This window comes from Bacillus rossius, chromosome 1, assembly GCF_032445375.1.
Source record: "Bacillus rossius redtenbacheri isolate Brsri chromosome 1, Brsri_v3, whole genome shotgun sequence".
Classification (NCBI taxonomy): Eukaryota; Metazoa; Arthropoda; class Insecta; order Phasmatodea; family Bacillidae; genus Bacillus; species Bacillus rossius.
Window position 1 is genome coordinate 108,655,204 of NC_086330.1, and position 19,117 is coordinate 108,674,320.

Genomic DNA, 19,117 nt, shown 5'->3' on the forward strand with positions numbered 1-19,117 from the left:
ACTTGTATAGTAATCTCCGAGAATCTAAAGACTTTTTATCCTTAGGGTCAAACTAATTTTTTTATCAAACCTAACCAAAAAAAAAAAAAACATTACAATGTAGTTAGAATTATTGAAACAAAAGTATGAATAAATTAATGAAGTACACTACAAAAGTTAAATTTAAATAGCAGCTTTTATTTCTTCTGCACATAAAAACTGGGGAAAAAAAAAAAAAAAACTAACGATACTATTGTTCAATCACTGTTTTTTTATTCTCAGCTTAAGCACTACTTATTGGATACTCTCAAAGTATTATGCTGGGCGTATTAGTACCAAGCACATAATTTCCCAGTTTTTACCAGCGAAAGATAGACATTCTGTTCAGGAGACGAGATAACGTGGCTGCCACTCCTTTGACCAATGGGGCAACGGGTGATCTGCTAGTCCATCATCATAGGAGGAACTGTGTTAGCGACGAGCATGTATTCAGGCACTAAACGGAAAGTGAAACAGCAAAAATTAAACTATTTTTCATTAATACCACACATGTTACACTAAAAAAATACTAAAACTTAATTTTAACACATCATCCATGAGCTGTTCTATACAATCTTTACATACTACTGTTTACATTACAGTTTTTTATTTACTTTGACCATATATGTATATATCTTACAAATTGCACAATTTAAAAGTAAAGAAATTTTTTTAATGTTATATTTCCTTTTAAACATATTAAAAAATGATAAAAATAAATCATAGGCACATATATTTTAGCCGGCCAGCTATGATTGTTTATGTAATAAATTTAACTAAAGTAATTTTTAGCAAGCAAAAGAAGTGTCACTCTCTTTATTTTTTCAACATATAATTTATCAAATATCCTGATTAACTTTTACAACATAACATTAATTATTTGAACTACTTCAAGTTCTGTAGACCCCAATTAGTATGTTCAATTTCCTTAAGTACTTTCTTGTAATTTAGGAGCAGCATGTCAAACCTAGTGCCCTTCAGCTCTCGATAGGCAACCAGCAAGTTCTTCATTCTGTGGATTTCCGACCTCAACACATCATTGTCGTCTTTCATTTGCTTGTACACAATCTTCAAAGCATTTGAGTACCTTGGCACTTCATTCAGGATGATGTCCAAAATGGCTGCATCCAAACATCTAAAAGCAGACAATGAAATAGATGCACTATTGAATGCAAAGCTATATGGCAGCATGCACATTCTACAAGAACTCAACAGTTTAAAAATAGTAGCCTACAGCACTTACAAATAGTTTTAAATGCTTTCCCAACACAGGCTTCTGTTCAACAGCATTAAACTCTGAACTTTGGCATCCATATGGGAAGGTCATGTGCATGTCTAGCATGCGTACCTATAGCAACAAATGTGCTCAAAACATTGAGCGGTACCTATCAGAGACCATCCAAGGGGAACAGGGAAGATGCTCCCCCCCCCCCCCCCCCACAACCAAATTGCAATGGATAAAATGGTGTTTTATGGTGAAGTCTAGCAAAACATTAGTATCTGAGCATGAGCCTCCTGTTCATGATGATCTGGCTCCGCCACGGATCGGTGCGTACTACATCCATTGCTGGTGGCTGGCTTATGCTGGTATGCTCTCAGTCCCTTACCATTGTATTCCGATAGATAATCCGGCACGTTTGGGATTTTGCAGATGCGGGATTACAGACAATGCCAGATCATCAGGCAGTATATCCTGCAATCACTAAATGCTAAGTTGTAGAGCAACATAAGATGATGTTAGGCCACAAATATTGTCTAGCAGGAACACAGGGATAAAAATTTTAACCAACACAAGCCAAAACTAAAGTTTCTGCCAACAACTAACTAGTATGCTGAAGAAACGAGATTTGAAATGAGGTTCAGAAACGAGAAGTGTACCAAACACTTCCAAACGACCCTGAACTGTGCCGAACGCTTCCAATTAATCACAGGCTGCGCAGAGCACTTTTAACTACTTATGTGCGTTCTAAAATTTGGTCATTGGCCAATGGATTTTAGTGACCATAGAGATCATGATATTGCATGCCTCATGTGAACTAGAGAAAGTAACAAGGAACTGAATGTAACTGATATTAATTACTGGCTTGGAATCCAAATAGGATAGCGTTCATAGAAATCATGATACTACATATCTCAAAAATAACTAAAGAAAATAACAATAAATTAAAATTTTCTGATTATACCTACTAGGTACTACTTATGTAAGAATATATTATTTGCATTAACTTTTAAAAAATTTGCACAATTTTCTACATTTCATTTTATTTAGTAGTTAGGTTGTCAATAACATTGCAAATAATATAAATTAGTTATGGGGTTAAAATTTACAGTCACTAAAAATGGAAAATATCATTTTGAGGTGAACTGCTAGGAGCTACAGTAACCAACTAAAATAAATTGTGATGTTTATTGCTGTCAAATTTAGTCTGCGCAGTATATAGTTACAACAAATGTCTGAATATTAGCACCTCATCAAAGGTATATGAAATTCTGTTGATTAAACAAAAAACAAATCTAACAAAAAGAAACCAGCTTACCTCTTCTGCGCTTGGCACATCTCTAGTTCACTTTCCAGACAAGTAATCTTCTGGGGAAGGATTTGTCTTAAAACCCGCTGTTCCAGATCAAGAAGCTGATTCATCTTTGCCCAGTGGTTTTGCACGACCTCATGGTTATGCAGCACAAGATCAGAAAGTATGTTTTCTGTTATTTCTCTATCAGGACTGTCATAAGCTTTTTCTGAAAATATAAGGACAATATCATATGAGAGTGAGAAAACAAATGCACTAAGAGGTTTATATACTACAAAACATTTTGCACTATTATCTGGCAGCAAATTTCACCCCACAATATAATTAGAAACCTATATAAAACAGCACACAAATACATTTTAAATTCAAATCAGCTTACTAACCAATTTTATTTCCAAACTCCGTGCTTAAAACTGATATTCCACTGCTGACACATTAAAAACATCCAAAGATACTGGTATACACAAGTTATTTTCTGTTATCACCCATATCAAGCTAGAGATCATATTAATAAGTGAACTGTACAAAAACAGTTACTAAGTTCAATAAGAACAGAGTTTTTAAAGACTGGGAACAATCTGTTTAACAAAAAACTCTTTAAATACAAAACCAACCTAAAAAATGTCACTACAAATAAAACCTCAATAGTGCAAAATTAAATTAAGCTACGTTAAGTTACCACCATTGCTGTACTGAAATGATAATTTATTATTTTCAAACTAAATGAAAAATACCCAGTTAATTCTTAAACTGCATTATTCTGATAAAAGTAACAATAATTACATGATACAAAATTTTACTGAAAATAGTTAACACATATTTTCCATATTTTATTTTTAAAAAAACTCTCTAAGAGAAAATTCTTGATAAATGCACACATAATAAATCTTACACACTTATAAATGATATACCTACTAACTTTTTCATATTATTTCACTCTGGCAGTAAAAATATTTCTATTATAAACTGCCAGAAATATTACGAGAATAAACTTCAAAATTAAGTCAACATACACTATTTCAAAACTGATTAAAGTGAGGTTTTTGGGCTGTTTTCCAATGCTGGGTGATTCTGTTTCCCCTCTATTAAATCCATCAATGCTCCATTAACATTTCATCACTAATGACCCTGACACTGATCACATGGTTGCTCAATATTCATTCATTTAACTTAATTATCATTTTTTTTTTGTTTAAGCTACTGAAGGACTTTTATATGTGTAACAATAAAATTTCACTGTAGTGAGTATTTACCGGAAGTGAATTTTTTAGGAGAATGGCGGCGCTGTTTTCTCAGCAGACTCTGCTCCACCGCGGCCGCGACAAGTTTCTTCTCGAAACCCAGCAGGTTGGAACCCCTGCCGCCCAGCATTCTGCCAGACAGCCCCAGCAAGTTGACAGGAGCATCATCCGTGTCTTCTCCACTTCCTGTCACGCCAGCATCACCGCACAGTCTGTCCGTGCTCAAGAGCTCGGCCACCTTGTTCACGACGACTAAGGGAATGTTAGTTTGACTTGCTGCGGTCCCCTGGTGCTTCTCACTTCTGCTAAGACATTCCTTCAGTGTTTCCAGCACGACCATGTTCCTAAGGTTTTTAATTTTACACAATTTAATAGTTTGTAACAAGTACTTCAGTTCCTCCCTGTTGGTCTGTTGTAAACACACTGCACTGGCCATGGCTGTCTTCTGTTGATCAGAAATATTGCAAAGCGAGTGCATCAGGAAATTCTGGAAGAAAAAAATTGGAATAGAAGCCATATGATTTACCATTAAATTAAATAAGGTTTTTTATTATAAGGTATATCTGTTAGTTGTGTGTTTATGTAGTTACATAATTTTATACATTTAGGCTTATAATCTTACAATGCTAATAAACAAAATTACCAAATAGTTTGCCTATAAAATAAAACCTCTTTCAACGAAGAGAATACTCTTAGCCTCTACTTTTACTCCTTGGGCTCTGTGCTATAGGACGCACAGTACACAGTCAAAAATTCAGAGTTCTGTGCCAAAAATAGTTGACACACTTAAAAACGACAATGTGTTTTTCTTTACAAAATAAATATTTTAAGCATGAAGACTATAACAGCAACATTTAATTAATTATAAATAATCCTCTAAATAGATACACAATGTCTTTATGGCATTGGTAATTAACTCAGAATATATCAGTATAGTATGATCACAACTACACATGCGTGCAACTAAATTGACTCACCCCTCCAGTACGCACAACAAAAGCATAATTTTTAAACATGGCTTTTCAGATTTTCACAAAACATTTTATTTTTGACAGCCTAATCTTTTATCTTTACAAGGACTCCTTTATCATTCAAATCTGTAGAGTATTTTTCAAATAAACGGGATCTGAAAGTAAGCGTAGCAAAATGTGCTCTGTCTGTAACCTAGAGTCGCACGCTGCAATTGCCTATATAATCCCAGTTTGACTGATATTTCTCACCAGTCGCTTATCAGACGATCTGAACCCATATATGCAAGTTTCATTCATTGTTTTGGCAAAACCATGGATCCTACACCAGAAGAAGTCTCACAAGTTGTTGCTTTGTTGCAAGCAGGCTGCAGTCAATGAGAAGCCACTCATCAACTGACCTTGAGCCAAACTGCTGTCTCAAGAGTATCCACAAGGTTTCAGGAATCTGGTACCTTCACTCGGAGACCTCATACCAGTTGGCGCCGGTGCACATCCGAGAGGGACAATCGCTTTATCGTCTCAACTTCACTGCAAATTTGCTATCTCATGGGCGTCAGTGTGCAACAGGAGTAGAGACAAGTTTGAGGAGTAGCTGTTAGTCAATGAACAGTCAGAAGACGCTTGAAGAAAGCCAACCTCACTCCAAGACGGCCTGCTAGAGAACCAAAATTGACTGTACTTCACGGCTAAGCGCGACTCAAATTTGCTCAGGAACACGTCAAGTGGAGCTTCGAGCAATGGTGGTCCATTCCGTTCACTGAGAGCAGAATGTTTCTCCGTGGTGGTGATAGGAGAGGCCAGGTACACCAGCATCCAGAAGAGTGATTTTCACAGTTCCTGCATGATGTGGGCAGCATATCCCTTGAGGGGTGTGGTGCAGGTCAGAAGAGGGGGTCTGACTGCTGGATGATACATTGAGACAATCTCCTGGATCATGTTGTGCCCTACGCAGAATATTTAGGGGAAGACCATGTTGATGCATGACAATACCCGGTGTCATACAGCACGTACCACTCGGCAATTCATGGAGGAGGTTGGTCTCGAGACGATGAAGTGGTCAGCCCTCAGTTCCAACAAGAATCTGATTGAGTATTTATGGGACGAGCTCAAACGGAGGTTCTGAGCCAGAAAACCGGCTCCATCTGACATCAACGAGCTTAAGATTGTGCTGGAGGAGGAGTGGAATTGGATCCCCTGAGACTTTGTCAAAACCTTAATAAGGTCTATGAGGAACTGCTTACAAGCCGCTATAAAGGCAATGGAAGGTACTACCAGGTATTGATAAGCAAAGTTTTGTTTGCTTTGCTTGGATGTTTTTTTGTAATTTAATTTTAAATATCCCCGGCCATTTTTTCATAATCCTGCATTTTTATTCAAAATGCATTATAAATAAAAATACTGAAGAAATTTTCATTATAATAGAGTTATTGTAATGTTTTTTGAAAATCTGAAGCCATTTAAAAAAATTACGTCTTTTTGTGCACACTGGAGGGTGTGTCGATTTAGTTGCATTTGAATTATTATAAGAAAAGACTGTATTATTTTGAAACTGTTTTAGTGTGGCATTTTCTTTACTATGTTTCAGGATTTCTTTGGATTTTTTTTTGGGGGGGAGGGGAGGAAAGGAGGGATGAATCCCCATCTCCTCCTTGCCTTTGCCACTGACCCTGTACATCATCCATGACGAGCATGCATTGTGATACCATGATATTATTGACAAGTGTAAGAATATTTGGAGGTTTTGGGTAGTGAACATTCACTTGCTTATTTTGCACAAAATAGGTTTCTTAATGAAACTAACTTTCGGGTATCATATTGTATAGTAAAGCTTTATCTACTCTAGTCTACAACACAATACCGAACTTGAACAATTAAATTATAAAATTAATGTTCAAATATGATTTTAACATTCAAGGTATCATAAAGTTTACTAAAGCCCTACCTATTTTAGTACAGAGCAAGATACCAAAGATACATTACTTTCTGCACCTTAATGTAACTTCTGTGCCGCCAATAGTGATTTTTGGCACAATTTTTAAATTTGAACTTTAAATTATCATCTTAAAAGTAATTTTATAGCCTGAATTTAAACTTGTTCAGCTCACTGTAAACTCCCACTTAATTTTTGTTCGGATAGTTCCTCAGGTCGTTCCCAGCACAGTATCCGAGTTTTTGCAGACCCTTTGCAAGGCCAGCATCTTGCATCATGTTATTCCCGCTTTGGTGCACGACCCGTGCCAGAATTCCCCTTCCCCCCACCCCCCGGCTGTCGTGACCAGGACCACTTGTCCCTGCAGCTTCTCAGAGCCGCTCGTTACTCAGAGCTTGCCTGAGGTGAGCAGTTAGTCATGCCCCATTCTAATGTTCCAGGGCCGTCAGGCACATATCGGCGTCCGGCATAAGAGATTTCTCACTAGCTAGCAGACCCCACCCCTCCCTCATTTCTAGAAATATCTGCCACGTTCAATGACCGATCATAAAGCCGGAGCTTGTGACCTTCCGAGCCGCAAGTCCAGTGCTGCTCCAAGCTACTTACTGCAAGTGCCATCCCTCGGTGACAATTTGAACTAACATCCTAATTAATTCCCTTCCTGCTCGCCAGAGAGCAACACTCACTTTGCTCACTTCCTAGTCTAGCGCCCATGCCAAGGCGCACTCTCTCGCAGTAGTCGCGAGAAGCTTCCCAAGATAGTGCCTCTGTCACTCGTAGGAGTGTGCCACTCACCACTTGATCATCCCTGGTTGCCCCTGCTTGGTATGCATCGATTTTTATTATTTGGTTGAGGCCCCTCCCGGCCAGCCCTGCTGACCAATCAGAAGGCAGTTTCCCCTTTCCCTTAGGCGCCAAGTATTTAGCGCCGGATTTAATCATACGTCCCTCCGATAATCAGGAGTCGCCACATCTTCTTGGCCGCGTGCACATTGTCTCCCACTGCTCGGCCGCGAAGCTTGTGGTGATCAACCACTAATATCCGGGATGTAGTTTCGAAGCATTAGGGAGTGTCTTCCCTGCCAACACTTGAGATGTATTTTAGCTGAATTTAGTTTTATTTTAGAATCTTTATTGAATTTATCGCGGTGTGTGTGTGTACTCCTGCAGACCCCATGGAATGGTGTCTGGTCTTCAACCCCATGGAATGGTGTCTGGTCTTCAACCCCATGGAATGGTGTCTGGTCTTCAACCCCATTTGGTAAGTGAAAATCGACTGTCTAGCCACATTTATCACCACCCCCTTTTTTGGTCCTTTTCTGGACGTTTCGATTAACTCGTCCACTGTGGCCATTGTTCACAGTGGGGTCCACCAGTCCTACGATCAGAGTTTCACGGACTGGTGTTCCTGTGCACCTTGCTGAGCTATTATATAGAGCCATGATAGCAGCTGGTCCACAGGGACCACTCTAAATTAACCCACCGAGCCCCCCACTCCTCTCAGCAGCAGCGTGCAGAGATCAGAAAATTATAATGTAAGAGGAGTCCAATCTGTTAAGTCACAGTGTCTGCAGTTTTTGGTAACGACTAATAGACCAAATCACAATTATGAAAGATATCATTATAGACATTTTAAACAAACATAATGTAAATTATTACTATAATAATGGGTCACATGTAACAGTCAGTAACATAATTGGTGGGACTCTGTTTCCAGTTCTCTTGCTTTTGTGCAATTCTCCTTACCCGGCCGGTTTTTTTTTTTTTTGTAAAGTTTAAGTATTCACCAATTAGATTGTCATACCCAAATTGTTAAATATTTACCTTTTGGTTGTACCTATGTAAGTACAGTGAATATATTAGTGTCTTCACAGCACGAATTTTCAAATAAGTGCCACCTAGAATGATCACACAAAATAAAATAAAACTAAGGTAAGTAGATAACCAACCTGCTTGTTTTTATTATTTCTTAACTTCAATCTACTTAACACCCTTAGGAGTGTGTTTAAATATGGTCTTAGCCTCTGAAGTGGAATATTTTATGGATATTTGTACCCAGACACCTTCCAGTTTTTCTATGGTCATTCTAATGACTATAATTTTAGAACACAAGGCGAGTAACACTTCCTTTAGAAACATATTGTTACAAATGTACACAGGACTGCGACACGTGTCAGGTTCGGAGCTGGCTGGCGGCCCTGCATGGCCAATGGTGTCAGGCGGCGTGTCACGTGCAGTCCACTGACGTAAGGCATGCCACGCATGCATGGCCAGATTACAAGGGTCATCGCTACCCCCCTCCACCCCTCTGCTCCCGGAACATTGTCCTTCCTCCGCTCTGTTATCTATTGCTGAACAGCCTTGGAAAATCAGCGGGCAGCTGCTCAGACTGGCGTGATTAAACACCGCCTTTCTCTATTTTTCGGGCATCAGGTCAGCCCAGGATAACATGACTAGTCACAGCCACTCTCGTCGATTCTGGAAAGACGACCCACTAGTATAAAAGGGCGATGCCGACCTTTGCAGGAGTTCTGGGCAAGTTCCAAGAGTAGAAGGGAAGTGTGACATCAGTGAAGCGGGTGAGAGACCCTCTCGAGAGTGACGCGATGCGGAGCGTAGGGATCGAGAGAGTGCAACCAAGTGGCGCAAGACTGTGTGTGGACAGGTCTGAGGTAAGGGGAAAACCAATGTTTAGCCTAGCTTCTGTGAGGAGTGCGAACCGTGGAACTTGACAGACTTTGAGTGACTTGTGAATAAACTTTTTTAAGTTCCAGTCATTGGTGATCCAATATTTTTATGTACAATTATTTTTTATTAGTAATGTAAAAATTAATAATTAATAAATCTTAATTGGAAAACCTAATTGGGCTATCCCTTACGAACCCAGTTCTCTCAACATAAATCGCATCCATATGTTGTGCTAATCAAGTACGTGAATCATCTCCGTCCAAAATGCCATATTCCAGTGCATTTACAGTAAGAATGTACAGGTTATAAGCCTGAACACCACAACCTTGGTTGACAACTTCTTTAATATCACCACCATATCACAACGTTGATTTATATTTGTGTGTGTGTGTATATGTGTGTGTGTGTGTGTGTGTATATATATATATCGCACATCTCAAAAATATATATTTTTTTTATTTACATTTTTGTATATTTGTAATGTCTATGGCTATATCTATTCGGTATAACAAGGCTATATTTGTAGTACAATAAATATTCAACTGAGATGAGATATGTCCTTATTACATTTTAAATTTGTAAAACAGAAATCAGAATACAGGCACATGTTGACATGTGGCCTTATTATTCGTACAGCTGAGGGTGGGATGGAATACACCATGGCCATATTTTGACTTGTGGCCTTGTTGTTCTTACGCCTGAGGTAGGGTTGGATTATAGCATAGCCACAGTTTGTGTTGTGGCCCTACTATTTTGATGAATGTTGGCACTCCCGAGTTTAAAAGGCCGGGAAACCATTGCTTATTGCTTAAAGTGTTTGCACTCCTGATTATGAAAGAGAGGGAAACATTATTGTTGATTGTTGTACCGCTAGTTTAGTGTTCAGAAAATGCATTTTAGTGTAAAATGTAGGTAGTTCTGTAGTTATTACAGACCCAAGATGGATTTGACGAGATCTAGGACACGAAAGATTATTATGATGGCATTGTCAGATTCTTCCATACACCATGAAAGGACATCGGTAAGTTTAACCAATAAATATTGTATTAGGTTTATCTGTAGAAAGTAAAAATATAAAAGAAACTGTAAATTTCGGAAAGTGTAGCATTTTGTTAAGACATAGTTTGTTGTGTAGTATTTGTTTGCTGATGCCAAAGATTCTGTTCAGTTAAATTGTATCTAAAGAACAATAATATTTTTAGATGTAACTTAGAATGGAGGTTTAGTAAACATTTACAATACATACAATCATAGAGGTTATTAAATAAACCAAAGAATAATGAACACTAAGGTGCACATCTTCTTTCAAACAGACATAGGCACCAACCTGAGTTGTTAAATATTCATAGTAGTTCGATATTGATAGTATTTATTTTAGTATGTATTGTTAGTTGTGACATAATTTTGTGTTGTGTGTCTGTTTCAGATAGAGGATAATGGTACGGAAAATGTATACACTGATCTAGTTGCTGTCCAACCATCTAACTGCTTTGAAGCCAACAATGAGAATTTTGTATGCATAGAAAGATCGCTTCAGAGTGACATCAATAGTAGATCTGAGAACTTCCGTGTACCTGAAGATGATTCTGTGTTACATCCTAATCATGAACACATTGAATCAAGTTCGGAAGCTGAAGTATCACCTATTAATCCTGCTAATTTAAAAGCACGATATTGCACTGAGGCGTCTACTTCTATGATTGAGGTAAAAATTCATATCCGAACAATCATCATGATTTTATTACCTCTAAAATATGACGTATTATTAAAGACACAAAATCAATTTGTCTAACGAACTAAGATGTGACATAAGTTTGTATCATGTTTCTGTTTCAGATAGAGGATAATGGTATTACGGAAAAGGCATAGGTACACTGATCTAGTGGCTGTACAACCATCTACCTGCTTTGAAATGAACACTGAAAATCTTATAAAAGAAGAAAAATCACTGCAGAGTGACATCAGTAGTGAATGTGAGGACTTTTGTATAATTGACACGATTCTGTGTTTGATCCTAATTATGAACCCATTGAATCAAGTTCGGAAGATTAGTACCACCTAGTACTGCTGAAATAGTACAGCCTTAAGACTCTACAAGGGATCAAGATTTGAATGAAAGAGATCAAGGAAAAGAAAACGCCAGCCAGAATCATGGAAAGCAAATGTGAAGAAAACCAAGGTAAATTCTGGTCAAGCATACTGCACTATCACAAACAAACAAAAAGATGCTAAATCAGTAAAAGGTGTTTGTGGGAAAAAGTGCAGCATACAATGTTCTACTAAAATACCAAAAGACAAACAGACACAAATCAATAAATCATTCTGGGAAATAGGAGACCATGGCCTACAGCGGAATTTTGTAGTGAGTAATTCTCACAAAGTCAAACCACAGTATAGATATTTAAAAGAAGGCAGCACAAGAGGGTTCAATATTGCATACTATTTCACAATTGACGAAAGCCGAATTAGGGTTTGCAAGCAATTTTTTTATGAAAACTCTAGATATCAGAGATAAATTCATAATAAACTGCTGGGAAAAAGTTCATGAATGTGGGATTTTAGAGAAAGAAAAAAGGGGAAAACATACTAAGACGAAAGTTGATGAATGATTGAAGGAACAAGTCAGAGCTCACATACGTTCTTTCCCAAGAATAGAATCCCATTATCTTAGATCACAGACCAGCAAAGAGTATCTGGATGGGAGCTTAACAATAGCCGAGATGTACAGACTGTACACAGAAAACCAAGTCAGAAACAGCCTGCCTGTTGTGAAATTAAATGTCTATCGGTAAATATTCAACACTGAATTTAACCTCTCTTTTTTCGTACCAAAAAAAGATCAATGTGCACTTTGTCAGAGTTATGCAAACTCCAATGAGGAAGAAAGACAAAAAATACAGGCGAGGTATGATGACCACAATAGAAACAAACTTTTAAGCAGGTAAGAAAAGTCCAAGGAGGCAAATCTTGCTCGAAATGGATCATTGATATTATCATGCTTTGATCTACAGGCAGTCCTATAGGTGCCATGCGGAGACATTTCAGTGTTTTATTACAAAATAAATTGAACTGTTTTAATTTTACATTTTTTGATGTTGGAAAAAAGGAAGGTTTCTGCTTCTTTTGGAATGAGTCAATAGCTAAACGCGGTGTAAACAAAATAGGGACTTGCATTATAGCTTTTCTTCAAGAAAACTGTAAAACTCAACAACCTGTTGTTTTTATTCTGACAATGCTGCCGGACAAAATAAGAATAAGACTATTGCATCTCTGTATCTCTTTGCTGTTCAGACACTAGACATACCCCGAATCACACACAAATACTTGGTTTCTGGCCATTCTCAGAATGAAGGAGATTTCATGCATGCCACGATTGAGAGGCAAAAGAAGAGGTCTCTTAAATCAGGTCCAATATATACCCCAACACAATGGGCACCACTGATTCAAATGTCAAAGAAGGATGGAAAACTCTATACCATCACGGAGCTTGCTACAGAGGACATTTACGATTTGAAGAAACTGGAAAAAGAAATAGACAGTAATTACAATGTTAATGAGGATGGTCAGAAAGTAATTGGGAATTCCTTGAAAGTCATTTAGACAAGGAAAGATTCTCCTAACATTCTATTTTACAAAACAGACTATGAAGAGAGTGATTTGAAGACGATACTCATGAGAAAAAATCAGAGAGGCCATCGCCTTAATGTGCCAGTTCTGCATCAGGCCTATCAAAATGCTCCAAGACTTCCTAGGAATAAGATTAAAGATCTTCTAGACTTGTGTTCTTCAGAAGTGATACCAAGGATTCATCATCCTTTCTACACTAATTTGCGAGTACAAGAGGAAAATAACAAGGATGAAGAAGATAACGATCTATTCGAAGAGATTTAAAAGTGAACATTATCTTTCTTTAAAATGTTCTCAAATTATTATTCATTTTGAGAATTAAGAATGTTTGACTTAATTTGGGTAGTCCTATTTTCCCATAAACATTGAAAAATAATTGTAACACAGACAAAAAGGTTGTCCCTTTGTTTGAATTATAAGAACTTTAGTGTGACTTAAACTAAAATAGATTTATTAATGATTTCCATATTCTACTTAAAGATATAAAGGAGGTTGATTAATTTTATAGAAACAGTGCCGACATTATGCACTTCCTGATTGCTGAGGCTAAGAATAAACTTTCAAATATTCACTCTCCTGTAAAATTTAGTTTTTTTGAGAAGTGGCTCTATTATTCTCGGTGTGCAATATATATATATATATATATATATATATATATATATATATATATATATATATATATATATATATATATATATATATGTTATATATATATGTTATATATATATAACACATATATATATAAAATATATATTTATATATTTTAAATTCTAACCTACATCATTACTAAACTATAGCTTTGTTGTTTATTACTTCACTAATTGCAAAACTTACCTCCCATAGGAGAACAAGACTTTTTACATTACCTAATAAATTTGATGATTCATATGACAAAAGAAAACAAATATATCACCTAATACCCCAATTGAAACACACAAAACACACCTCTCACTTAACACAGCAAACAAAATTCACAGGAAACACTCAAACCAATCACTAACACATTTAAAAACCATAGGAAACCAAGTACCTTTTGACCTTATGGCAATAATTAGTTATTAATATTACTGTTGTATATTTTTTAATTATGCCAAACAAAAAACTATTTCACCTTTAGATACATAGATTGATTCAATACCAGAAAATTATAACCGCCACTTATTTCTTTATTACTGCAATCACAACCACTCTTTCATTCTCTGCACCCTACCAACATGAGACATGTGATGTCATGACTACTTGGTCCTAATGAAGCCCAGGACCCAGGCCCCGTCTGTTCTGTCTGCCACACACCACATTGTCGGAGCACAATCGCCGGAGTCAGATGATCAAGTATTTTGTGTCAATGTGTTAATTTTATAATTTGTAAAGGACAAAGGATGGCTGAGAGAGTGTATAACCATTAATGCATTTTTACAAGCCACATCAAGACTGACTGGCAGATATTTTCTTTTTCAAATTAAATTATGTGCGACGTCACTTCCCGCTGTTCATGCGGAAATGACGAGTCCCTGAAGCAATAACTTCAGTCCAGATCAAGCCACTGTCAGGGACAGTCATGGAGCTCCTGCAATTCTTTTTACAATCACAGAGTTATTAGTGTCAAAAGCTCAATCTCTTCTTTAAACCATTTTATTATATCTCCAGGAGTACCCAAACATTTTTGAGCAGAAGGACCTTATTCTCCCACTCGTACTAAAGTCTCGCGTCACGTGGCACACGACCAACCTGTTTGTTTACGTGCGGTACCAACAAAATCCAGAATTTCTCCTTGTTTTTCTGACCATGTTAGTGCATCGACAAACATTTTGACTGAAAAGTTGAGCCAGGTAAAGCATGCCTAATTTTCCGTGCTATTTATGGGGAAGTCTGCAGCGAACTTTCCTGTGCACGCCCACAACAATCTGAGCCGCAATTCTACCGACCGAACTATATTTATTTTAGTGAAATTCCCTTCCTGGTCATTGTTAAGGGAGACGGGCATAATGTGCAGTAAATACAGGGGCATCCTCACAGGCCAAAACACATGAGCGAGCTAGCAGTGTTCTCGGTTTCCTGTTCTCAGCGTAAGGACATTCTTCAGTAGACAGCACGAGCTGAACGGTCCATGCACTACCTCCGCCCTCTAACAAGACTGGCGCCAGGCAAGCTGGAGACGTCCACCACCTCTCTTCTAGAGCCGGAGACGGAGCCACGTCACACGTAATATGAAAACTTAAACTTTGACAAACTTTTTTTTTTTTTTTTTTTTTTTTTTTAAAGAAGACATTATTTTACTACCACTTACTTGTTACTAACAGACATTTGATATGTAACCCATAATACTATTTGTTGTTCTACTACAATTCATCACAAGACTGTTTCTTATCTTCCACAACCCCATTCTAACTGGAATACTAATTAAACAATATGATTCTCTTTTCCACTGATACCAGTAGCTATAACAATCATTAAGTAGTCCCACTTTCAATTGCCTACTTCCATGACAACATACATTTCCCCTTCTTTTTTTTTTTTCCCCTCTATAGCAAACATCTGTAATGCAGGATATCATGTTGAGAACTATCCAGTAATTTAACTAGTCATGGAGAGCTAAATATCCGATTTATAAAGCACGCAAGAAATGCAAGATGCAAAATGTTCTACGTTATCAAATACCAGTTTAAAAACTAAGCAACACGAAAAAATGCAACACAAGCATCAGTCAAATAACAACTGCTTGCGTTTCCATCTGCTATATTTGAAGATAAGTGTTCCAAAAACATTCACAACACAGGTGTTTTGTGTAGAGAAAGTGACAATGTTATTTAAATTATGTACATAAAATTTTCAAAAGTAAAACATTCACTCACTGAAAGAAAATAACACTTTAAAATCAGATTTGAGACACTTTCTTACTTTTTAAAATAATAAACATGAAAGGTCATTCAAAGTTGTATACTACTACTTTTCTGCAAAATATTTTTAAAAATTATTAAATGCATTTAAGTACTTCTAAAAAAGGTTTTCTTATCATTTTGTAAAAACACATTGCATTTGAATAAGTACGTAGTTCCCCCTAAATAAACAATTTAATTAGAGCTTATGTTAGGGTATTTCAATTAAAGGTTAGTATAAAATTATTGTAAATATTACCTGTAATGTAAATAGAGTGATGTTAATTATCATTATGCTTTAATAGCATAGCCGAGACTATTTCCACAAGAAAGTGCCCTGATTCTGTTGTCGCCGCCATACTGTTTACTTGTTACTAAGTGCAACGTAATCCTGTGGCTATCCAGAGATCCTTAGGGATAACATGTAGTCAAGAAGACAGGGACTTTACTGTTATGTTATGGCCAGAGCCAAGACTGATTTATACCCTAAGTTGTTTTCCATATCAAGTTAATTTTTTTCAATATTGTTCAAATTCTGCAGAAAAATAGTAGTATTGAACAGTTACCAAATTACCAAAAGACGTCTAGGGGAATTTATTTTGTACTGTTTTACAATTACAAGTTGTAGGATTGGTAATATATTGAAATGTTCATCCTAAAAATTGACAGTAATTTTAATGCATTGGCTGTATGTTGCATCCCTTGCATAGTTTACAAATTCTGCTTTAGAACAAAGACGGGCACTGATGTGATCGTGCTGGGGATATTGAAAAGTTCGCCAGGCATAGAAACGACATCCCTTGGTGACTGATTAAATGCCCGGCAGATCACTGCTAGGGGCATGCAGCAACCAGGACCAACAGTGGAGTTCGAGCTTACTCTCCTGGGTGAACTCGTGTAGGACACAGTGGTGCATCGAGGCCTAACATTTCTGGTGACCCAATACCCATCATTACATGTATCAAACATAATAATTTCTTTTAATATGTACTATCGCACATAAAATTGCAGCACTATGTGCCACCATACTCTGAAAAAATTCCTGTCAGGAGTTGACACTTGGGTTTGGATACACAGTAGGGTCTCACATAATTTTTTTTACCATTATTTATGTTAAATACACGTTATTACATATGTAAAAAATAAAAGATCGGCAGTGCAATTAAAACACAACATGGCGACGGCCGCTTCACTGTATAGGCTATCTAATGTGACCTAGAAACGGCAATTTCTCAGAAACCACTACGAATTTAGAAACGCTATTAACAAAATAAAGAGGAACGCCTTTAGCACTCTGAAAAAAAAAAAAAAAAATGTATTCTCCATATTTTTTTTATTACAGAAAAGCCACGATGAAAGAATATTACCCTATATCACTGGTTGCCATTCATTGTAAAAGCAGCAGACGCGGTACTCAAAAGATTCGGGAGATCTGTCTATTTCCGTGCCATTGTATAAATGGAGTAATTGACATAATTGTATGATTCGTTAACTTTTAATACAATTCAATAAGCCTTTTAAAGAAGAGTAACACACACACTGTGTCAATCGTACGTCTATAAATAGCTACATCTCGCATTAACTTATTTTATTTAATAATTATTACTGATACTTACAATAAGACTACTCAAATACCCATTTATTTGTAGTCAAATATTAGTAAACATAGCATTCAACAAAACCGCGGGACTTTCATATAGCCAAAGATAATTTAGCACCACAGTATGTATCCAATTAGAGAAACAAAACATCTCAACTTTGAACGGCAAACATTATAACTAAAAACAAACAGACACAAAATGTTTTATTCAATTGATAAAAATATTTGACGTAGTACCTCTCACGAAGCCTGAAGCCTGATCTCACCATCCAGTTTCTACTTTTTTTTTTTGCTATGTGGCCTACAGCCTGCGCCCATGGCCATAGGGTCATTTTTTTCGTATTTGAAGCCTTTTATTACCATTTCATCGATCGAATGGCCATACGTAGATTAATACCCATGCCTTACCCGGGACTCGAACCCAGGACCCCTCGCACCGTAAACCGGTGTGCATCCAACTATCCTACAGAGGTCGGCCCAGTTTCCACTGATTATTGAAAGCTCCCAGTGGCGGGCAGCCACAGTCAAAACCACAAACCTCAAAACAGTCACCAACTTGACTCAGTTTGTTTGAATCTTTGCAGCAATAATAAACTAACGTTACAATAAAAGGGCTTTAAGCCATCACGAAAATTAACGATTTTTTAAAATGTAAATGAGCCAATAAATATTGATTAAATGTAAGGTTTTCTATTCATATTTGAATGTGCATTTTGGCACAAGGTGGTGATGACCACTCCCTCGCAACATTAACTTTGAGTTTGCGCCATGGCACAGGTCGGAAACAATTATTCTGTTGGAATCTTCAGAATGTGGTTCGCACAGTAAGCCAACGTGCAACCGACAACAACAACGCTATATAGGTCAGCAAATTAACTAACTGTATTTCTTTCCAATCTCTATGCATCTACAGGAAGGTATAGTTTGATGTATATATAAATACGTACACAAATTGAGCAAAGGTTGGCCGTGCATTATTAACACCTGACGTTGTTACTGCTTAAAACAGAATTTTGTCCAGGGACCCGATTCTTGATGTTGTCCAAATAATTCCGCTTAAAGGCCTCTCCAATGAAGGCACATTCTAACAGAGAGGGAGGGCCAAATACTATAATTTGGAATAACTGGGTCAGGGCCGGAACTAGGAGATTCGTTAGGGGAGGCAAAGCTTAATTTGCCGCCCCCTCCTTACCAACATTATAAAATACCCTTTTTCGTTAGAAGCAGTGGTTGAAATGATACCATTCACTTATACATAATTGAGAACCTTTATTTATCAAGTACTCTAATTGGAAAACTAATACAATTACATTTTTTATTAAAATGAAATAGACTGTTATCAAACTATTGTTTATTGTTTGCACAACAGTGAAAATTAATGTCTTACCAATAAGTTTATTAAGTACTAAAATTACATAAGGAACATGTGATTATGAATTAAGTATAATATTGTATTGATAACCATACAAAGAAATTCAATTCATAATTTAATTTTTCGAGCATGATTAGCTGCAAAAGTGTTAATAATATCATAAAAATTGATCAAAGCAGCTCGTTTGTGTTCAATAGATATAATACTTAGATTTGTTAATTTCTGCTGGTCCATCGTGCTTCTCAAATAGCTTTTAATAAGTT

At 36.9% G+C, this 19,117-nt stretch overlaps 1 protein-coding gene across 2 annotated transcripts; it reads right to left on the reverse strand.

The window, feature by feature from the left end:
- Positions 1 to 227: 227 nt before the first annotated feature.
- Positions 228 to 17,782, reverse strand: LOC134541764 (uncharacterized). Of its 2 annotated transcripts, none has more exons than XM_063385426.1 (4): positions 17,720 to 17,782; positions 3,803 to 4,277; positions 2,556 to 2,757; positions 228 to 1,153 (listed from the first exon to the last, which is right to left on the reverse strand). In XM_063385426.1, the coding sequence occupies exons 2-4, from the start codon at positions 4,266 to 4,268 to the stop codon at positions 904 to 906; spliced, it is 918 nt and encodes a 305-aa protein (XP_063241496.1). In that variant the 5' UTR covers positions 4,269 to 4,277; positions 17,720 to 17,782; the 3' UTR covers positions 228 to 903. The 2 variants fall into 2 exon arrangements, with proteins under 2 accessions (XP_063241496.1, XP_063241504.1); XM_063385434.1 differs by having other exon boundaries at positions 17,499 to 17,752.
- Positions 17,783 to 19,117: the final 1,335 nt, after the last annotated feature.